General features: G+C 41.6%; 1 protein-coding gene across 3 annotated transcripts in view; it reads left to right on the forward strand.

The window, feature by feature from the left end:
- The window catches only part of DMD (dystrophin), a 2282236-nt gene that overhangs the window by 390591 nt on the left and 1870023 nt on the right, over positions 1-21622 (forward strand). For all 3 annotated transcript variants that reach the window (XM_059679269.1, XM_059679268.1, XM_059679270.1), the window contains exons 3-4: positions 10020-10112; positions 11460-11537. In XM_059679269.1, coding sequence (XP_059535252.1) covers positions 10020-10112; positions 11460-11537 — 171 coding nt within the window. The remainder of the gene's footprint in view (positions 1-10019; positions 10113-11459; positions 11538-21622) is intronic.

Genomic DNA, 21622 nt, shown 5'->3' on the forward strand with positions numbered 1-21622 from the left:
GGCTCAGAGCAGGGCTGATTGGGGAGTTGGGGCGCCTTCCTCTGTCATGCACAGAGCAGGGCAGATTGGGAGGTTGCGATCCCACCCTCAGTCACGCTCAGGGTAGGGTCGATTGGGGGGTTGGGGCACCGCCCCCTGTCACACTCAAGGCAGGGTCGATGGGGAGGTTGAGGCGCCACCCCCTGTCACATACAGAGCAGGGCCCATCAAGGGGGTTGGGGCTCCATACCCTGTCATGCACAGAGCAGGGTCAATCAGGGGGTTGAGGAGCTCCCCCCTGTCATGCACAGAGCAGGGCCAATCAGGGAGTTGAGGAGCTCCCCCCTGTCACTCACAGAGTAGGGCCAATAGGGGAGTTGGGGCACCGCCCCCTGTCACACTCAGGTCAGGGTGGATCAGGGGGTTGGGGCGCCACCCTCTATCACTCACAGAGCAGGGCCAATCAGGGGGTTGGGGCGCTGCCACTGTCACACTCAGGGCAGGGCAGATGGGGAGATTATGACTCTACCCCATCACACACAGAGCAGGGCCCGTGGGGGGGGGGTTGGGACCCCACCCCCTGTCACACACAGAGCTGCAGGGCGATCAGGGGGTTTGGGCGCTGCCCCCTGTCACACTGATCCTGGTGCTTGGAGGCATATTACCCTTTTACTATATAGAATAGAGGCCTGGTGCATGGGTGGGGCTGGCTGGTTTGCCCTGAAGGGTGTCCTGGATCAGGGTGGGGGTCCCCACTGAGGTGCTTGGCCAGTCTGGGTGAGGGGATGATGGCTGTTTGCAGCTGGTCACACACCCTTCAGGGTGGGGGTCCCCACTGGGGTGTCTGGCCAGCCTGGGTGAGGGGCTGAGGGCTGTTTTCAGGCTGGACTGAAGCTCCCAACTGCTCCTTTTTTTTTTGGGGGGGGGGGGGGCCAGCTTTAGCTCTGAGGCCTCGGCTGCTGAAAACAGGTTTCTGGCCTTTGTTTACCGTCTGTTTTTGATACAATGTTGCGGTCCGGCTGGCTGAAGCTCCGCTGAGTAAAGCAGGTTTCTGGGGATTTTTTTTAGCTTCTTTATTCGCAACATAGTTGCTAAGAGTTGCAGCTGAGAGGCCGGCAAGTCAGGCGGGGAACGTTGGAGTTCTCCGTCACTGAAGCAAGCAAGCCTCCCTGTTCGCATCAGATGCCTGGCTGCCGGCCGCCATCTTGGCTGCCAGTTAATTTGCATATCTCCGCCCTACTCTGTGAGTGACAGGGGGATTAGCCAATGGGAAGGGTAGCGGAGTGACACTAATTACCATGTTTCTCTTTTATTAGATTAGACTAGAGGCCCAGTGTATGAAATTCGTGCATGGGGGGTTGTGTGTCCCTCAGCCCAGCCTGCACCTTCTCCAATCTGGGACCCCTTGAGGGATGTCTGACTGCCCGCTTAGGCCTGATCCCACCAGGCCTAAACAGGCTCGGACATCCCTCTCACAATCTAGGACTCCTGGCTCCCAACCACTCGCCTGCCTGCCTGCCTGATTGCCCCTAACCGATTATGCCTGCCAGCCTGATCACCCCCTAACCACTCCCCTGCCAGCCTGGTCGCCCCCAACTGCTCTCCCCTGCCGGCCATCTTGTGCCCACATGGGAGTGGCCATCTTGTGTATTGGAGTGATGGTCAATTTGCATATTACCTCTTTATTAGATAGAATTCTTTCCTGTGTGACTTGTCTTTTCTTGTTCCCTGGATTTGGCATTGCCAATAAGCAGACCCTCCTCATAGCCATGGACGAAGGCAATGAATAGTCCAAGGCTGCCTTCTTACTGTGTAGGGGTAGGGAAGAATTAGGAAGAGTCTGTGTATTGTCACATAATTGTCCACACTCAATTGCATTGCAGCATAATTGAGAAATTATCAGAATGTTAATTTTATAAATAAAATTTACATTTAATAATTGGCCATAAGGTCTCCTCCTACTGAATCTGAACAAGCCTGAATAATCCTTTCTCCCTTGGCAGTTTGCCTGGAGCTAAGTACTAATCCTTGGCATTTCTCTAGTGTTTTTTTTTTTCTTTTTGAAGAATCAGAGTGTTATTTAGATGCTTTGAAACCAAGTGCTTTGTCTTGCAAACTATATACTTTGCTTATTCTGTCACAAAGTGACTATCAGGGATAAAATATACTCAACATCCATTTCTGTCACTGTCTATCTCAACCTTAAATCATATACCTACATGATTCAATAGAAAAAATTAATTTAATTTTCAGAATTTTAAATTTATAGGGGGTAATTAAAAGTGGTATAAGAGAATTAGTTACAATTATGGTTGGTAAGTTTCCACATATTTTAACATAATTATTTGTGAATTATATTAAAGTTATATCTAGAAATGCAAAATAGAAAGTTAGCATAATTTTACTTGTATTTGTTTCAGAATACCTGGTGATTGAATTTGTACTGACCTATCTAATTTACAGAGAAAACTCAGGACTAGGTTAAGAATTCAGTTTTACAAAATAGCATCAGAGGCACGGGTGCATGGAACAGACTGACAGATCTCAGAGGAGAGGGGAGTGGGGGGGGGGACTGGAAGAGATTAGCTAAAGAATATATACTGTATTCATATATGCATAGCCCTTGGACATAGACAACAATGAGGTGAAGGAAGGGAAAAGAGAGGGAGGCTGGATGGAAGGGGACAAAGTGCCAACAAAAAAAAAATCAGTTTTATTACAAAACATGTTAAAGATAGACCTGATCAGACAAGAAGCCACGCTGAGTTTTGGTTAAGCACACTTTACTTTTGGGTTTATAATAGCCCATTTACAGATAATTACTTGATTTTCATTAACTATTGTTATGGCTCCTGTTTAAATTTCTAATGTACAATCTGGTTGAATCTTTTCTCATGTACTTAATAGTATAACACACACATTGGGTCCTAGTGATTATGTTTTGTAAAGAGTTAGTGACAACATTTTAATCTGGAGAGGTTGTAAAACTATTATATTATCTAATTTAGCTCTCAAGCACTTCTTAGCTCCAGGAGATAACTTGGATTTTTCTTGATTATCTTTGTAGTCCAGATTTAGTTCTGTTCCTGATATATAAAAGTCTCTAAAAGTATTTGATGCTAAGGAATAAAGAATAATATATGTTAATTTTTATCTGTTAATGCCTACAAAACATACTATTACTTTGATATCCTATTATAGAAGAGAAAGTGTCGCAATGATTCATTTGGTTCTTTGAAATGACATTATGAGATATAGAAATACTGTAATATAGGAGGTTTGGGAAGGAAGACTTGGGCCTTTATTTATTTCCTGACAATGGCATCCCTGACATTGATCCCTTGGATCACAGGGAGTTTGTTTCCGTGTCTAGGGTGTTAAATGATTTTGGTTTATCCCTCTGGGTCAACTCCATCCCTCTCTGTGGATGATATCAAAAGACTTCTTTGCCCTGGAGCTTCCAGTTGGATTTGGCTAATGAGAGCATTTACATGAGATCTGAGGGATGGAGGAAAGACCAGAGTATTTATTCACTGCATTCATCCTCCAAATATAAAAATTCCTGTCTGTTGACCCTCTCAGCTCTTTCTTTGTTCAGGGACCAGTAACCATTCTCTTTCTCTTCCTTCCTCTCGGTCTAGGAGTGATAATAGCACTTCTCTATTACCAGTTCTGGTGATTTCTTTATAGTCTGCCCTCATATTTGTAAATTGTCTCTTATTAAACTTTCTTCAAGTTACCCAAGTCCTTTAGGATCCTGGGACACTCAAAGGAGAGAGTTCTCTGCACCTCCAGGTGATGACATTTAATAGGAAGGAGAAAATATAGTTAGGGTTTATGGATCATTTTCTATGCCAGGTGACATGCTGGACACTTTATATTTATTAATGCATTTAATCCCCATGCTAGTACTTTGACATTGATCCCTCTGTTATTCTGTGGTGAAAGTTACAAGGTGAACTGTGGAAAATGTGGATTATTTGAGTTAAAATTTGAAATAGTTTCATGATAGCTAACACTCACTGAGTGCATCTTACACATAGTGATGTTCTAAGTGTAGTTAAATCTTCTCAGCAGCAGCACAAGTTAGATTAAAGCAGATCTTCATTTTATAAATGAAAAAGATAAGGTATAGAGAGGTTAAGTTACTTGCTCAATATCACACAGCTGAAATATGGCAGAGCTGGGATTTGAACCAATTTATTCTGGGTACAGAGAAAATATTCTTATTTACTGTATTATACCACTTCTCTTGGTTTTGTAAAATGTATGTCATCAGTGCAATTTTCCCACCCAAATTCTCTCTGTACAAACCTGATGTCTTCCAGTCATCAGTTGCCTAAAATGGAATACTAAACCACCATTATTCTTCCATTTTTTAGAGACTCCTTTCAAGAGAAAACTAATCTATGGTACTAAAAGTCAGTATAGCCATCCTTGAAGGGGAGTGCCCACAAGGGGGTATGAGGAAGCTCATAGTTTGCTAGTCATATTGCATTTCTCTGTCTGGTATGGTTAATATGAATGTGTTCAGTTTGTGAAAATTCAGTGAGCTAACACTTAAGATACATTTACTTTCCTTTATGTATATTATCTCTGAATAAAATTCTCTTATGGAATATTTTTTACAACCCATGTTTAAATAAATCATCTAAAAATTGCCTATTTATATTATAATGGGTTGCATTATTTTTATGGGAGCTGATCAGCAGTATTCACCAATAAGTTTTGAATCAATTTTGCACTCCTTTTGGTGTTTCCAGTATCTACAGATTTGTAAATACAGGGGACTATCCTGACTTTCTGAACAGCTGAGATGTCCAGAGCCTGACCTTTCTGTAACCAGAAGGCTATGCTAAATTATTCCTGGGCTCTTTACCTTCTTTCTATTGGAGCACTGTATTGATCTCCATATTTTCAGGTTAAAAGATTGATGTAACTCTAAAGAGTCAGAACCTATTTAAATATATTCCCAAATGCATTTCTGTCTCTTTCTCAATTTTTTTCACTTTGTTTATGCCACTTACCAAGCAATTTGAGTTTTCTTTATAACATTGTCTCTATAAAGATATAAAGAAATTCCATATTTCTTTATATCATACCAACAATGATCTGGAAGGATTATTGTCTCATTTTATGGTCCTTTCATCTTGTTATTTGGGTTAGCAAGGAAGAAAACAATATGTAAGTGAATGCAGAAAACTGCTGAGTATTATCAAAAGTTCACTTTTTAAAGAAAATGTTTGTCATGGAAAGGATTGAAGACAAGAGAGCCAGAGGGTTATATGGCCCAAAGAGGGTTTAATGTTCTTGTATGTTTTACAAAATAATTTTCATACACTTGGAAAGAAAGCCATTAAAGATGGGGAATTTTAAGGAAATATTGTTTTCATGACATAAAATGTCACTTGCAACAAAAAGATGTAGGAGATGAAAAGGGAAGAAAACAAAAGAAGATTTAATTAAAAATAATCCAAAGAACAAGAAAAAAGGAAAATGCACTTGAAGCTTCTGTGTGTTCTCCTGTGCCATCCACATTTTCAGTATTGGAGTGACATCTTTCCTCCTTGACTTTCACTTTTACAGGAGTAGCGAACTGTGAGAAAACAGAACACATTGTATATGAGTTCTGCACTTTCTAGCAGGTTCCACAATGCACCATAACTGTATTTACAGCTAGATTCTGGCCAAAGAAAGAGAAGGCAAGGGATTATAGAAGAATAAAACATAAAAAAACATGCTATATTTATTGAGTGCCTACTATTTGCCAAGTCTGTGCAACAAACCTACACTGTTTGATTTAAGCCTCAGAGGAGTGCTCTGAAGTAGTATTATTTCAATCCCCATTTTACCTAAGAGTAAATTGTGCCTCCGAAAGGCTAAGTCACTTGCCTGAGAGAGTGCAGCTAATGAATAGGAGATTTAAGTTCAAAAGTCAGCTATTTCTGCCTCTGAAATGTTTGCCCCTTTTGCGACATCGTATCTACAATGCTTTTGAATGAGAAGTTGAATCCAGAAAAAGAAATGAAATCCATCCATGAGAAATGAGATGTTCGCTTTTCCTAGGATGTGCATTCTATAGGAAGAATAAGATTGAACACCTGAAAGTCCATGAAGTTACAAGCTAAATTTTGTACAAATAAATCATTGAGCATCACTTTAATTTCAGTTAGACCACAGGCGGGCAAATTTCACTCAAAGTGCTTGAAATTGTTTTAAAGTAAAAACAAATGTGCATTAAGAGAAGAAGGCAAAATCTCCACAAATGCTTAGCAGAAAACATATGCTTTCATAGAAATTTTGAACCTGTAGTCACTGTATAAGTTTTACTGCCAGACTCCAAGGTGAATTCATTCAATCTCATCTGCTGGAAGGATGCTTGGGGGAACATTCTGAGAAGCACTCTATTAGAGACTGTGGTGGATATAACAAATAGAAATTTGATTTCAGTTGTGATACTTTAATATATCATTGATTCTGTGAGTTTTGAAAGTTACCTATGATACCAGGAACTTTCTTTTTCTCTTGTCACCTCACTGGGTTTTTTTGTTTGTTTGTTTGTTTGTTTTTAAAAAAAATATTTCTTATTGATTTTTTACAGAGAGGAAGGGAGAGAGATAGAGAATTAGAAACATCAATCAGCCGCCTCCTGCACATCTCCTACTGGGGATGTGCCCGCAACCCAGGTATATGCCCTTGACCGGAATCGAACCTGGGACCTTTCAGTCCACAGGCCGACGCTCTATCCACTGAGCCAAACCAGTTTCAGCTCACCTCACTGTTTTTTAGGTGCCCCAACTAGTTGTGCCTGGAGGCCTCTGACTGGCCTACAATCCTTCAATCCCTCTCCATTTTGTTTGGTTGCGATTTCAAAGGGAGAATTATAAAATACCCTGGTCTGTTTGTATAAGTTTAGATCAAAGCAAGATCCTGTTTGCCTTGTTGACCTTTGTCTAGATTCCTTGTCCGAAAGCATAAGCTGTCTAGCCCTCATGTCTTGGATGCTAGAGGATCATGCTTTATTTTGTACCCCAAGATTTATCTCCTTCCTTATTTCTGCTTTTCTCCTTGAATGGCCATTTCCACACCCACATCCTTTCTGGTTTGTCAGGCTCTATCTATCTATCTATCTATCTATCTATCTATCTATCTATCTATCATCTATCTATCTATCTATCTATCTATCTATCTATCTATCTATCGTGCTAGCTATCTTGCTAGCTATCTAGCTAGCTATTTTTCTATCTATCTATACATATATTTTTCGTAAGAATAAGTATCTCTGTCAGCTACCTATACTTTATTTTCTTCTAAACTTGACACATTTCAGTGTGCAATATTATTTTTGTTGGTAAGTTTAGAAGCCCCACACTGCTCAAATGCATCTGTAAAATTTTGCTCCTAAAAATAATAAAAACACACACAATATTTTCAAGGCATTGTAGAACTTCAAACAATTTGAAAATAAAACCTTAATGTTACTCCCCAAATACCAAGTTATTCCAGGGTATATATGAGGCTCTTGACAGAATTATTATAAACTGTATGTTCATTTTCATTACTTATTAGTAAAAATCTTTCATTGAAGTTTCATAAAAGTGGCACTATTGTTTTAAGATTTACTTGTACATTATATGTGGTTAAGGTGCTTTAAAAAAAGTCAAGCATGTTAATGTTTTCTTTTGCTGTGGAGTTGTAAGCAGAACTATTTGAGTAGATTTTCAAAAGATACTTGTAGTTATCTTTGTCAAAGCACATACATAGCTCAATTCCAAAAGATGGATATAGAGGGGCTGGTAGACTTTTGCAGGGGTCAGTATTCTCATTAAGTGAAACATGGAGGCATTGGCCCAAGTTGTCATTGACATGATTACCTGGCTGTAGGGACAGCCTGAATCCTATGTCTTCAATCTTGGGAGTTTTGGCCTGGAAACCAGGGCTCTTCTTGATTTTCTTGAGCTGTGTGAAATTCAATGTTTGTATGTGATTGAAGGAGTGGATAAGAACAGCCCAGTCACCCAAAGGCTAATGATAGACCCATCACCTGACATTTGTGGAATGTATTTCCTTATCCCCCAGACTATGGGAGTTCCCATAGTTATGTGCTCCTGGGTCCCTTTTACTGCTTCTGTGTAGTACTACCTTTTAGGATTATTTGTTTTCCCTGCTGGTCTCAAAGTCCACAAGGGCTGGGGTCATGTCTGTCTGATTTACTAGCATGTGCTCCAGCATGTAGCTCAGGTTTATTGGTGCTCAATAAATATCTGTCACCAATAAATTAGGGCTTTCTAGATAACTTGGGTGAATGATTTCATGTAGAAGGATTATGGGCTTTAAACAGGAAAAAGAAAATATCTGGAGGCATGGCAGAAGAAATAAAATATTAGAAAGATAATCAAATGGAAGGACAAAAGGCCAAGGAAGCAGCAATATAAAATAGAAAGAACAAGGACCCCAGGAATTAGACAGATCTGGGCTAAAATTTTGGCTTTTACCACCTTCTGGTTTTGTGACAAAGGGCCACATGTTTAACCTCTTTGTCTCATCTGTGAGATAAGTAGATTAATGCTAACCTCATAGAAGTGTCACAAAGATTATAAGATCCAATCATTTAGTGGAGTGTTTCTCACAAGTAGTTACTCCAAAAATGTTGGATGTTGTTAGTGTCTATTATTTTTCCTCAGAATAATTCCCAAGTAAAAGAACTGGAAAAAAATAGATAAAGAAAAGTTTCACTGGCCTGTTTCAACTCAATTTAAATAAAATATATTTTTTTTAATTTGAGCTCTCTATGCTAAGTAAAATAAACCAGTCAATGAAAGAAAAATACCACATGATCTCACTCATTTATGGATAATTAAGACCATTATAAACTGTTGAACAAAAATAGATACAGAGGCAGAGCAACATTGAACAGACTGTCAAACTACAGTGGGAAGGCTGGGGAGGGTTGGGGGGGTGAGAGGGGGGATAAGAGATCAACCAAAGGACTTGTATGCATGCATACGAGCATAACCAATGGACACAAGACACTGGGGGACATCGGAGGCTAGGGGAGGGTCAAGGGGAGAAAAAAAAAGGAGACATATATAATACTCTTTGTAATACATTAAGCAATAAAACAATTAAAATAAATAAAAGCATGAAAGTCTGAAAAAAATGTTGAGCTGTCTAATATGAGAATGGGTCATTCTGAGGTAGCACATAAAATGTATATACAGAAAAAGCTTGTTTTATGGGTGAAGGATGGTAAACCCTCTAAAATTAAGTATTATGTTTCCAAGTAAATAAAACAGTTAAATTGTATACATCTGCAAGGGCGTTATATGTGGTCTTTGTTTCTTTGCACATTTCCTTCCCTGCCAAAGCCCACCTGCCTGTATCTTTAAAATTTTTTCTCCTCTTCATAGAATCACCACTAAAAAAGTGGAGTTAATTAGATCATTTAAGCTACAGATTTCCAACTCTTGTTATTAAATAACTAGAGGCCCGATGCACAGATTCATGGACCAGTGGGGTCCCTCAGCCTGGCCTGTGCCCTCTCACAATCTGGGACCCCTTGGGTGATGTCGGAGAGCCAGTTTTGGCCCAATCCCTGCAGACCAGACCGAGGGACCCCACTGGTTCATGAATCCATGCACCAGGCCTCTAGTATGCATATAAGATCTTTGGTTAATCTCTTCCCGCCATGCCCCCTCCCCCTTTCCCTCTGAGATTCATCAGTCTGTTCCATGTTTCCATGCCTGTGGTTTCTGCTCCTGCATTGAGTATCTTCCCCCTGGTGGTCAGTGTGTGTCATAGCTACCAGCCGATCAGCTGGTCACTTAGGCTTTTATATATATATGTAGATTTAGTGTAATGATGATATATTGCTTTTTGTTTTTTACTTGGAGGTTCTCTTTTCACCTATCATCATTGACAGATTAAGAATTAGATATATTAAATATTTTTAAACATAGCTTAAAATTTTCAGAGGCATAATCATTGAAATGGATCACTGGAAGCATGTTTTGATTAATTGGGTATATTTCATATTTCAGTTTGGGAAGCAGCACATAGAAAACCTCTTCAGTGACCTGCAGGATGGGAGTCGCCTCCTGGACCTTCTAGAAGGCCTCACGAATCAAAAACTGGTATGTGACTTATTTATAAGAAAGTTCACATTGGCCTTAGGAGAATTTCATATCACAAACAAACTCAGCATAATTTTATGAGATCTAGTAAAATTCACTAATTTACCAATTACTGAATTAACTAGCAATACAGGAACTATTTGTGAATAGAACAATCTCAAAATATTATTTTCATTTTGGCAGAGTCTATCACATGGAGAAAAAGAAAGTGAAAATTTTCAGTAACAATTTATGTCAATTAATAGATATTCACTTTCAATGTTTGGTATCTTTGTTATTGAATGTATGTTTTTATTGACTTTTATATAGAGAGGAAGGAAGAGGGATAGAGAGATAGAAACATCGATGAGAGAGAAACATCATCAATTGACTGTGTTCTACACACCCCCTACTGGGGATTGAGCCTGAAACCCAGGCATGTGCCCTGACCTCTTGGTTCATGTGTTGACACTCAACCACTGAGCAACACTGGCCAGGCTTGAATGTATTTTTATAATGGCTTTTAAATATAATAACCTTTTAAATTTAATTTATTTTATTGTGATACCATTTAACATGAGATATAGAAAATGGGAGCTGCTGTTAAACAGGTATAAAGTTTTAGTTATGCAAGATGAATAAGTTCTAGAGGTCTGCTGCAGAACATTGTGCCTATAGTCAAACATACTTTATTGTGCACTTAAATGTTTATTAAGTGGGTAGATCTCATTTTAGGAGTAAATACGGCAGACACCATAGCAGTAAAATTTCTAAAGCTCCACAACTGAATAAGTAAATTCATCCATATATTGTGATGAACTATGCAAATGTCAGTTTAAAAATTACCAGACATGATATGACTTTTGGGATTGAGAGTGAGGGTTAAAAACTAAAAGTGATTGAGGTTTGAGCTTTAGTGACTAAGATAATTAAGATTATAGTCACAGAAATCATTTTCTTTAAATTTATGTCATATTATATAATTTTGCTAGGCCTACACCTCTTTTAAACTTTCTTAAAAAGTATAAAAATTAACTCACTTATCTATTTACTAGCAAATGTCCTTATGCATGCTGATGTTTCTATTGGTGGTCATACAGTAATCCCCAAATGGGCTGTAGAATGATGGAGAGATTTTAACCAAATATATCTTTTGTGAAGAAGAAGAAATGCTATCATTTTTCTTGAGGAATGGTCGATTCATGTTAAGAAAGTCCTATGACAAGTACAATTATCCCAAAGCACTGAAATTCATTATATTAATCCCTCACAGCCTGTATTCATTCAAAATAGTCAAAGTTAGTCAAGAGATGTATAAATTGTTCAATTTCTCTTCTGGGGAATAACATGGTTTCATTTTGTTTTCAGCCAAAAGAAAAAGGATCCACAAGAGTTCATGCCCTGAACAATGTCAACAAGGCGCTGCGGGTCTTGCAGAAAAATAATGTAAGTGGAGACCTGGACAGAGTCTGGACACCATGAGACAGAAGGTTTAAAATTTGACTGAGGGCTTGGGCCCCAAATTCAGAGAAAGCATCTTGTTCTCTTATAAATCAAAGCAGTTATTATTAAGATCACATGTTGTAGTTCATGTACTTCTGCTTGTGGCTAATATAATTCAGGAAGTCAATGCCTGCTGCCACAGAGGGCAGGGGAAGGCGTGACCTAGACCTGACACAACTAAATGTTGTTTTCTAATTTTACTGAATGCAGTTATGTTTGGTGGACAAAATAAGTCCTGTGGTGAACTCAGTTCCTCTTAGCAGTGTTCTGTGCAACAAATGGCTTTTACTAGACTGACTATTATTTTTTATAAGTATTAAGTGTATTCAAACATGATGATGATAAAGTTTGTTTGAATTCAGCCAATACTTAACACCACAACCAAGTATGAACATTACACAGAAAAATCACTATTTCATCCCATGGTAAGAACTGCAAATTTGTTTTTTTATTTTTCTGTTTGATTTAGTTTAGATACATGTGTGGTACTATAAGAAGGTCAACAAATAAGTGTGGAGATTATAGGAGTTTTTGTTTCTGCAGAGTGAATTTGAGATTCCTCCCTTCTGTCAGGGCATTGGAAGCAGTCTCCTTTTTTTGTTTGTTTTTTGTTTTGTTTTGTTAATCCTCACCTGAGGCTATTTTCCATTGATTTTTTTAGAGAGTGGAAGGGAGAGGAATAGACAGAGAGAAACATCATAGTGAGAGAGACAAATTAATTGGTTGCCTCCTGCACGCACCCCGATCAGGGCCAGGGAACCTGCAACCAAGTTATGTGCTCTTGACCGGACTCGAACCCGGGACCCTTCAGTCCATGGGCCGAAGTTCTATCCACGGAGCCAAATCAGTTAAGGCAGAAGCAGTCTCCTTTCTTACTAACTTCCTGCAATCTTTCTAATCAACCATTTATAAGGCACTTTGAGTAACTTCCTAATTATATTATAGCTCTCTTTCAAGGATAAATCCAAATAAATTGGTCACATACTCTTAAAACAACCATAATCAGTGATAGATTTTTAATGATGTATACACACCCAAATGTTGTTCAGTTTATATGGCACAGAGAGAACAACATATGGGAAATGGAAGTGAAGGTTGTGCAGCATTAGTTGATTTTCTGAATTTAGGGTTGTCATATTTAGCCTATGAAAATTATAGAAATATTAAATATTTTAATTATTTTATAAAGTGATTAACTCTTATTTTTAAATTTTTTGCAGACAGAATAGAATAGTCTAGAATGTTTGCCTCATTACTAGTCCAATAGAACCTTTTGAAAAATCAATTTCATGTAAATTAAAAAAATTGTTTAAAGATATTTGGAATTTATACACAAAAATCTTTTTAGATCAATTGATCTTTTTAGATCAATTCCCCATATTTATTTACAAAATATATAATCAAAGGAAACAGCAGAAAATTCAAAGAATTACAGTATCAGATTCACTCTACTTTATAGCAATCTCACCAATAAAATGTCACATTAAAAAATAGTTTGTTAGATCTCCTAAAAATAGTGAATTAATATAGACATAGATTATTTAATAAGCATCTTGTTTTTTCACATACTGATTATTGATTATGAATTTGTAGGTTACCTATATATGTTACAATTATTAATTTGACAGTTTTCAATATAAGAACAAAAGAAATCCTGGCAACAAAACAGAGAAACCACAAAAGAAAATCTCTGTGACTTTGGGATACCAAATATTCTTAGATGTAAAACCAATGTTATAATTCAAAAAGAGAAAAGTTAACTTGAACTTCATCAAAATTATAAGTTATTTCTGTATTCTAGATATGAGTAATTTGTTTCATGTATTGTCTCTGTGGATTACATTTTTACTCACTCAGATGTGTCTTTTGATAAAGAGAAGTTCTTCATTTTGATGTAGCTCATTTAATATTGTATTAAATTTATTGGGTGACCTTGGTTAATAGGATTATATAGGTTTCAAGTATATATCTCTATGATACATGATCTGTGTATTGCATTGAGTGCCTACCACCAAAGTCAAATAATCTTCTGTCACCAAATATTTGACCTTTACCTCCCAACCACCCCCCTATTTCCCTGGTAACCGCCATACTATTGTTTGTGCCTATGAGTTTTTGTTCTTGTTTGTTCAATTGTTACTTTCAGTTTTATCTTCCACTCATGAGTGAAATAATATGGTTCCTAACCTTTTTCTGACTTTTTTTGTTTAACATGATATTTGTTTTACTCCTTTAGCGTTTTTTTTTTCTTTTCTCTCTCTCTCTCTTTTTTTTTTTTTTTTTTTTGTATGGGAAGCTCTTTATTTGACCGTCTGTTTTGAATGATAGCCTTGTTGGATATAGTAATCTTGGTTTCAGATCCTTGCTTTCCATTATCTTGAGTACTTCATGCCATTCCTTCCTGGCCTGTAGAGTTACTGATGAGAAATCAGGTGTGAGCCTTATGGGAGCTCTTTTGTAGGTAACAGTTTTCTTTTCTCTTGCTGCCTTTAAGATTCTCTCTTTGTCTTTAATTTTTGGCATTTTAATGATGATGTGTCTGGGAATGGTTCTGTTTGTGTTCTTCTTGCTTGGGGTTCTCTGTGTCTTCTGAACTTGTGTGACTTTTTTCTTTACCAGATTGGGGAAGTTTTCTGCCATTATTTCTTCAAACACGTTCTCTATCCCTTCCTCCCTTTCTGCCTCTTCTGACACACCTGCTATTCAATAGTGTTACATTTCACATTGTCTAATAGCTCCCTTAAGCTGTCCTCCTGTTTTTTAATTGTTTTTATTTTTATTTTTTTGGTTCTCTGAGTGATTTTCTTCTACTCTGCCTTTTAATTCACTGATTTGATGCTCAGCTTCCCCTAATCTGCTGTGTATTCATTCTGATGTGTTCTTTATTTGTGCTATGTCATTCTTTATTTCCGACTGTTCTTTTTTCATTTTTACTATATCTTTTTTCATGCTGTTGATCATCTTTACCATTATTACTCTGAACTCTGTTTCAGATAAATTTCTTATCTCTGCTTCATTTATCTCTTGTTCTGGAGAATTCTCTTATTCTTTCATTTGGGTGTTGTTTCTTTGTCTCCTTATATTGGCTGTCTGTTTGGGTTTGTGAATATGTATTGGGTAGATCCTCTATGCCTCTCAATCTCTAGTACAGGACATTGTCAAATGCTGTTTCTGACTAAGTAGATCCGGTGAAGACTCAAAGCCTCCAGAGACTCCCTCTGCCTATAGACTGATAGGATTCTGAGTTGAATTGTCCCCAGGCCATCATCCTCAGGTGTGGGGAGAGTTTTTTCATCAGGGCGGGCCATTGCTTCTGCCTGGAGGCTAATTGTTATTTTAAGTTTCAGAGCAAGGTGTTTTCCAATAGTCTTCCCCCCAGGCAAGGCAAATGTCTGTGTGGGAAAAATGTCCTCAGCTGGGTGAGGGAATGACTCAGCCCAGGAAACTGGGAGTGTCTGCCTTCTAAGCCCTAACCCCAAATGCCCAGTCCTGACTTCTGCTCACACAGCTTCAGTCCACTCTGCTCTCCCTCTGCCAGAGCACAAGGTGGGTAGCTCCACAGGGAATTTTGTGTGTTGGCTCTTTAAGAGGGTGCCTGAATTTCCAGCTATCTCTCCCTGCAGACAGGAACCCGCTGCTTTTCACAGCCAGATGTTATGTGGGCACCCTTCTCAGTCATGGTGCTTTCTGCTGGGGGGCCTAAAGATGACATTATGTTGTTAGAAACTATATATGTGTATATATACACACGTAAATCTATGTACATGTAGATTTAAGAGCAATTACTAATTATTGACCCTACAAAGAATAGATGATTTTATAAAATAGGTGTGCATTATGTATAAACAGCTTACCCCATAAAGTTTCATTGACAAGAAAAATAATCCTATCTAATAAAAGAGAAACATGGTAATTAGCGTATGACTGCTACCCTTCCCATTGGCTAATCAGGGAAATATGCAAATTAACTGCCAGCCAAGAGGGCGGCCGGCAGCCAGGCAGCTTGAAAATAACATGAGACTTGCTTGCTTCAGTGATGGAGGACTCCAACGTTCCCCACCTGCAGCTGCAGGCCTCTGAGCTGCAACTCTAAGCAACTATGTTACAAATATAGAAGCTAAACAAAACCCCAGAAACCTGCTTTAGTCCGCCGGGCTTCAGCCAGCAGGATCGCAACATTGTTTCAAATACAGAAGTTAAACAAAGGCCAGAAACCTACTTTCAGCAGCTAAGGTCTAAGAACTGGAGCCAAGCCTCAAAGCTAAATCTGGCCCAGAATAAAAAAAGAAAAAAAGGAGCGGTTGGGAGCTTCAGTCACCTGCCAGCCTGAAAACAGACCTCAGCCCCTCACCCAGACTGGCCAGGCACCCCAGTGGGGACCCCCACCCTGAAGGGGGTGTGACCAGCTGCAAACAGCCATCATCCCCTCACCCAGGCTGGCCAGGCACCACAATGGGCACCCCAACCCTGATCCAGGACACTCTTCAGGGCAAAGCAGCCAGCCCCCACCCGTGCACCAGGCCTCTATCCTATATAGTAAAAGGGTAATATGCCTCCCAGCACCGGGATCAGCGGAGCCAAGAGGCCTCCCGGCACCAGGATCAGCGTGACAGGGGGCAGTGTCCAAAACCCCTGATCGCCCTGCGGCTCTGTGTGTGACAGGGGGCGGAGCCACAACCTCCCTATCCGCCCTGCTCTGTTCCTGACAGGGGAAAGCGCCCCAACCCCCTGAACAGCCCTGCTCTGTGCCTGATAGGGAGGAGCTCCCCAACCCCCTGTTTGCCCTGCGGCTCTGTGTGTGACAGGGTGCAGCGCCCCAACCCCCTGATTGGCCCTGCTCTGTGTGTGACGGGGTAGAGCCATAACCTCACCATCGGCCCTGCCCTGAGTGTGAGAGTGGTGGCGCCCCAACCCCCTGATCGGCTCTGCTCTGTGGGTGATAGAGGGTGGCGCCACAACCCCCTGATCCACCCTACTCTGTGTGTGACAGGGGGTGGTGCCCCAACTCCCCTATCTGCCCTACTCTGTGAGTGACAGGAGGGAGCTCCTCAACCACCTGATGGGCCCTGCTCTGTGCGTGACAGGGGGTGGTGCCGCAACATCCCCATCGACCCTGCCTTGAGTGTGACAGGGGGCAGTGCCCCAGCCCCCCAATCGGCCCTACCTTAAGCATGACTGAGGGCTTCGCAACCTCCTGATCCGCCCTGCTCTGTGCATGACAGGGGTTGGCACCCCAACTCCCCAATCGGCCCTGCTCTGAGCCCGACCAGGGGCTGCACCTAGGGATTGGGCCTGCCCTCTGCCACCCGGGAGCAGGCCGTTATCTCCCAAGGGGTCCCAGACTGCGAGAGGGCACAGGCCGGGCTGAGGGGTCCCCCCTCCCCCCCGGGTGCACAAATTTTTGTGCACCGGGCCTCTAGTCCTATATAATAAAAGCCTAATATGCAAATCAACTGAACGGTGGAATGACCAGCGGAACGACCAGTAACTATGACGTGCACTGACCAGCAGGGGGCAGACACTCAATGCAGGAGCTGCCCCCTGGTGGTCAGTGCACTCCCACAGGGGGAGCACCGCTCAGCTAGAAGCTGGGCTCACAAGTGGCAAGTGTAGTGGCGGTGGTGGGAGCTAAAGTGCAGTGAGCTGAGCAGTAAGAATCAGCGAGCAACGGGTCCCGGACCTAAGCTGGCAGGCAGACATTACCTGAGGGGTCTCGGACTGCGACAGGGCTCAGGTCAGGCTGAAAAACCCCACCAGTGCACCATTGGGGCCAGTGAGGGAAGCGGGAGGTTGGCCAGCCGGGGAGGGATGGCAGGAGGGCTCCAGGGTGTGTTCGGCTCATCTTGCTCAGTCCTGATCGGCCAGACTCCAGCAGCAAGCTAACCTACCAGTAAGAGCATCTGCCCCCTGGTAGTAAGTGCACATCATGGCGACTGGTGAACTGGTCAACTGTCTGTCCCCGGGTGGTCAGTGCATATCATAGCAACTGGTTGACTGGTCGATTGTCTGTCCCCTGTTGGTCGGTGCATGTCATAGTGAGTGGTTGAGCAGCCTTAGCATATCATTAGCTTATTATGCTTTGATTGGTTGAATGGATGACCTGACACTTAGCATATTAGGCTTTTATTATATAGGATTTTATTTATTTATTTATTTATTTATTTATTTATTTATTTATTTATTTATATTGTTGACAATATTACAGATGTTTCTGATTCTAGTTTGGGCTATTAAAATTAAGCTTCTATGAATATTCTCATAGATAGATAGATAGATAGATAGGTAGGCAGGCAGACTTGTCAAACATAGAAATGTATTTCTGTTAGTTATATGCCTGAGAACAAAATTGTTGGGTTATAATAATTCTACACTTTCACATTTAATATATAATGCCAAACTATTTTCAGTGAATTACATTTCAACCAGTTAATTGTGAGTGTTCAAGTGATCCCATATCTTTGCATTGGCATTATTAGACTTTCTAATTTAAGGTATTTTTGGTGTTTGTATTAGTATCTCATTGGTTTTAATTTAAAGTTCCCCAATTGCTGCTCAGGTTGAAAATTTTTTATATTATTCTTGAACTTTTGAATATCCTCTTTTGTTAAAAGTTTTTTGCTCATTTTTTCCTATGGGATTTTTTTCCTCATTCTGTAATACTTAAAATTAAAAAAAAAACTATAGGGAAAAATCACAGGAGAAACCTGATATACTCAATATTATGAAGGTATTGTTTCTTCCTAAATTGATCTATAGATTTAACTCATGTTGATCAAATTCCAAACAGGATTTATGTGGCAATTTTAAAAGATGAGTGTTAAGTGAATATATAAATACAGAAGGGCCTCTAGTAGTTTATAATTTAATTTAAATAATCCAAATCTGAGCTCTCAAACAGGCATTCAGAAAATTCTATCTTTGCCATTCATGAGAATCACGCTAGGGAATGGTGATAAATGAGTGGACCTAACTGGTGACTTTCAGGCAGGGAAAGTCTTTAATCTTTAGTCCATTGAAGTATCCACTGATACAGTCACCATCCCAACCCAACTCATCTCATGAAGCCAAGTGTACCATTAACAGTCCTGGTATGAAATAGATGTCTTATACAAAGACAAAGTTGAAGGTACTGTATGAAAGGAATATCTTTAAAAATGTGGGCAGAATTAAAAGAATGACAATGAATGGTAAAGCACCCAGGGACTAGCATGAGTTAATAGCCTTTACCACTGCTAAACCTAAAGAGACAAGAGGAAAGAGAGCTGCTATCTTAATTGATGAAAGTTCTAACCTTGTGCAGGGGCGACTGGACAGCAGTTGCAATTATAAGTATCTAAAAAATGCAGTTACTCTCAAATCATGGCCTTCTCTGCTTGGAGTTTGTAGAAAACTGATACCTTAGTCTTTGTATCCATTCATCTATTGTTCTGCCATATGTATAAACAAAAAAATGGATAATATATTAGGATGCAACAAAAATGTCATTAAATACACAAAAAGAAATTTTAAAGTGTGTACTCTTTGATTTAATATTATAACTATAAGTTAATAACACTTTTAAAAATTCAATTTGATTAATTTAGAATATGTTGTATAAGAAGTCAAGACTACAAACCCAAATTTGTGGAGGAAAAACTATTCCATGAGAAAACCCATACGAAATGGTCCAGGTTTTCCCTAGAGGTTCAATTTTTGTCTTTGCCTGTATCTTCATTTTTACAAAAGGTAAATTAATTCAAGCTTTCAACCATAAATGTTACAAAAATAAAAAATGCTCTGAGGAAAGTGGGAAATAAAAGATAAATGAAGAAATAAATGAGTTAGAAAGAAGAGACACTAAATTTAAAAGCTAGCTATCTACACTAATAAAAGAGAAACATGCAAATTGGTGTCACTCTGCTACCCTTCCCATTGGCTAATCAGGGAGATATGCAAATCTACTGCCAGCCAAGATGGCGACCGGAAGCCAGGCAGCTGATGCAAACAGGGAGGCTTGCTTGCTTCAGTGACGGAGGACTCCAATGTTCCCCGCCTGACTTGCTGGCCTCTCAGCTGCAACTCTAAGCAACTATGTTGCAAATATAGAAGCTAAACAAAACCCCAGAAACCTGCTTTACTCAGCTGGGCTTCAGCCAGCCGGACTGCACGTTGTATCAAATACAGACGGTAAACAAAGGCCAGAAACCTGCTTTTAGCAGCTGAGGCCTCAGAGCTAAAGCTGGCCCAGAATAAAAAAAAAAAGAAAAGAAGGAGCGGTTGGGAGCTTCAGTCAACCGTCAGCCTGAAAACGGCCCACAGCCAGACTGGCCAGGCACCCCAGTGGGGACTCCCACCCTGATCCAGGACACCCTTCAGGGCAAACCAGCCACTCCCACCCGTGCACCAGGCCTCTATTCTATATAGTAAAAAGGTAATATGCCTCCCAGCACCGAGATCAGCGTGACAGGGGGCAGTGTCCAAACCCCCTGATCGCCCTGCGGCTCTGTGTGTGACAGGGTGCAGTGCCCCAACCCCCTGATCAGCCCTGCTCTGTGGGTGATAGAGGGTGGCGCCCCAGCTCCCCCGCCACGGGCCCTGCTCTGTGTGTGATGGGGTAGAGCCATAACATCCCCATCGGCCCTGCCCTGTGTGTGACAGTGGCAGCACCCCAACCCCCTGATCGGCCATGCTCTGTGGGTGATAGAGGGCGGCGCCCCAACCCCCTCATCTTCCCTGCTCTGTGTGTGACGGGGGGCGGTGCCCCAAACCCCCTGATGGGCCCTGCTCTGTGAGTGACAGTGGGGAGCTCCTCAAACCACTGATCAGCCCTACTCTGTATGTGACAGTGTACGGAGCCCCAACCCCCCTGATGGGCCCTGCTCTGTGCATGACAGGGGGCAGCGCCCCAACCCCCTGATCCGCCCTGCTCTATGTGTGACAGGGGGCGGTGCCCCAACTCCCCTATTGGCCCTACTCTGTGCGTGACGGGGGGAGCTCCCCAACCCCCTGATCGACCCTGCTCTTTGTGTGACAGGGTATGGAACCCCAACCCCCCTGATGAGCCCTGCTCTGTGCATGACAGGGGGCAGCGCCCCAACCCCCTGATGGGCCCTGCTCTGTGTGTGAAAGAGGGTGGCGCCGCAACTTTCCTATCGACCCTGCCTTCAGTGTGACAGGGGGCAGTGCCCCAACCCCCCAATCGGCCGTACCCTGAGCGTGACTAGGGGTGGCATCGCAACCTCCAGATCCGCCCTGCTCTGTGCATACAGGGGGTGGCGCCCCAACTCCCCAGTCGGCCCTACTCTGAGCTCGACCAGGGGCTGCACCTAGGGATTGGGCCTGCCCTCTGTCACCCGGGAGCAGGCCTAAGCCCGCGGGTCGTTATCTCCCAAGGGGTCCCACACTGCGAGAGGGCACAGGCCGGGCTGAGGGACCATCCCCTTCCCCCGAGTGCACAAATTTTTGTGCACCGGGCCTCTAGTCTTATCTAATAAAAGAGAAACATGGAAATTGGCGTACGACCGCTACCCTTCCCATTGGCTAATCAGGGAGATATGCAAATTACCTGCCAGCCAAGATGGCGGCTGGCAGCCAGGCAGCATGAAACTAACATGAGGCTTGCTTGCTTCAGTGACAGAGGACTCCAATGTTCCCCGCCTGCCGCTGCAGGCCTCTGAGCTTGCAGTTTAAGAAACATTGCAACAAATATAGAAGCTAAACAAAACCCCAGAAACCTGCTTTCAGCGAGCCCGGGATCTCAGAGCTGGAGTTATACATTGTTTCGATTATAGAACCGAAACAAACCAGATACCTTCTTTCAGCAGCAGAGGCCTCAGAGCTGGAGCCAGAGCTAAAGCTGGCCCAGAATAAAAAGAAAAAAAGGAGCATTTGGGAGCTTCAGTCGGCGTGAAAACAGCCCTCAGCCCCTCACCCAGACTGGCCAGGCACCCCAGTGGGGACCCCCACCCTTATCCAGGACACCCTTCAGGGCAAACCAGCCAGCCCCACCCATGCACCAGGCCTCTATCCTATATAGTAAAAGGGTAATA

The sequence above is a fragment of the Myotis daubentonii genome, chromosome X (assembly GCF_963259705.1).
Source record: "Myotis daubentonii chromosome X, mMyoDau2.1, whole genome shotgun sequence".
Lineage (NCBI taxonomy): Eukaryota > Metazoa > Chordata > Mammalia > Chiroptera > Vespertilionidae > Myotis > Myotis daubentonii.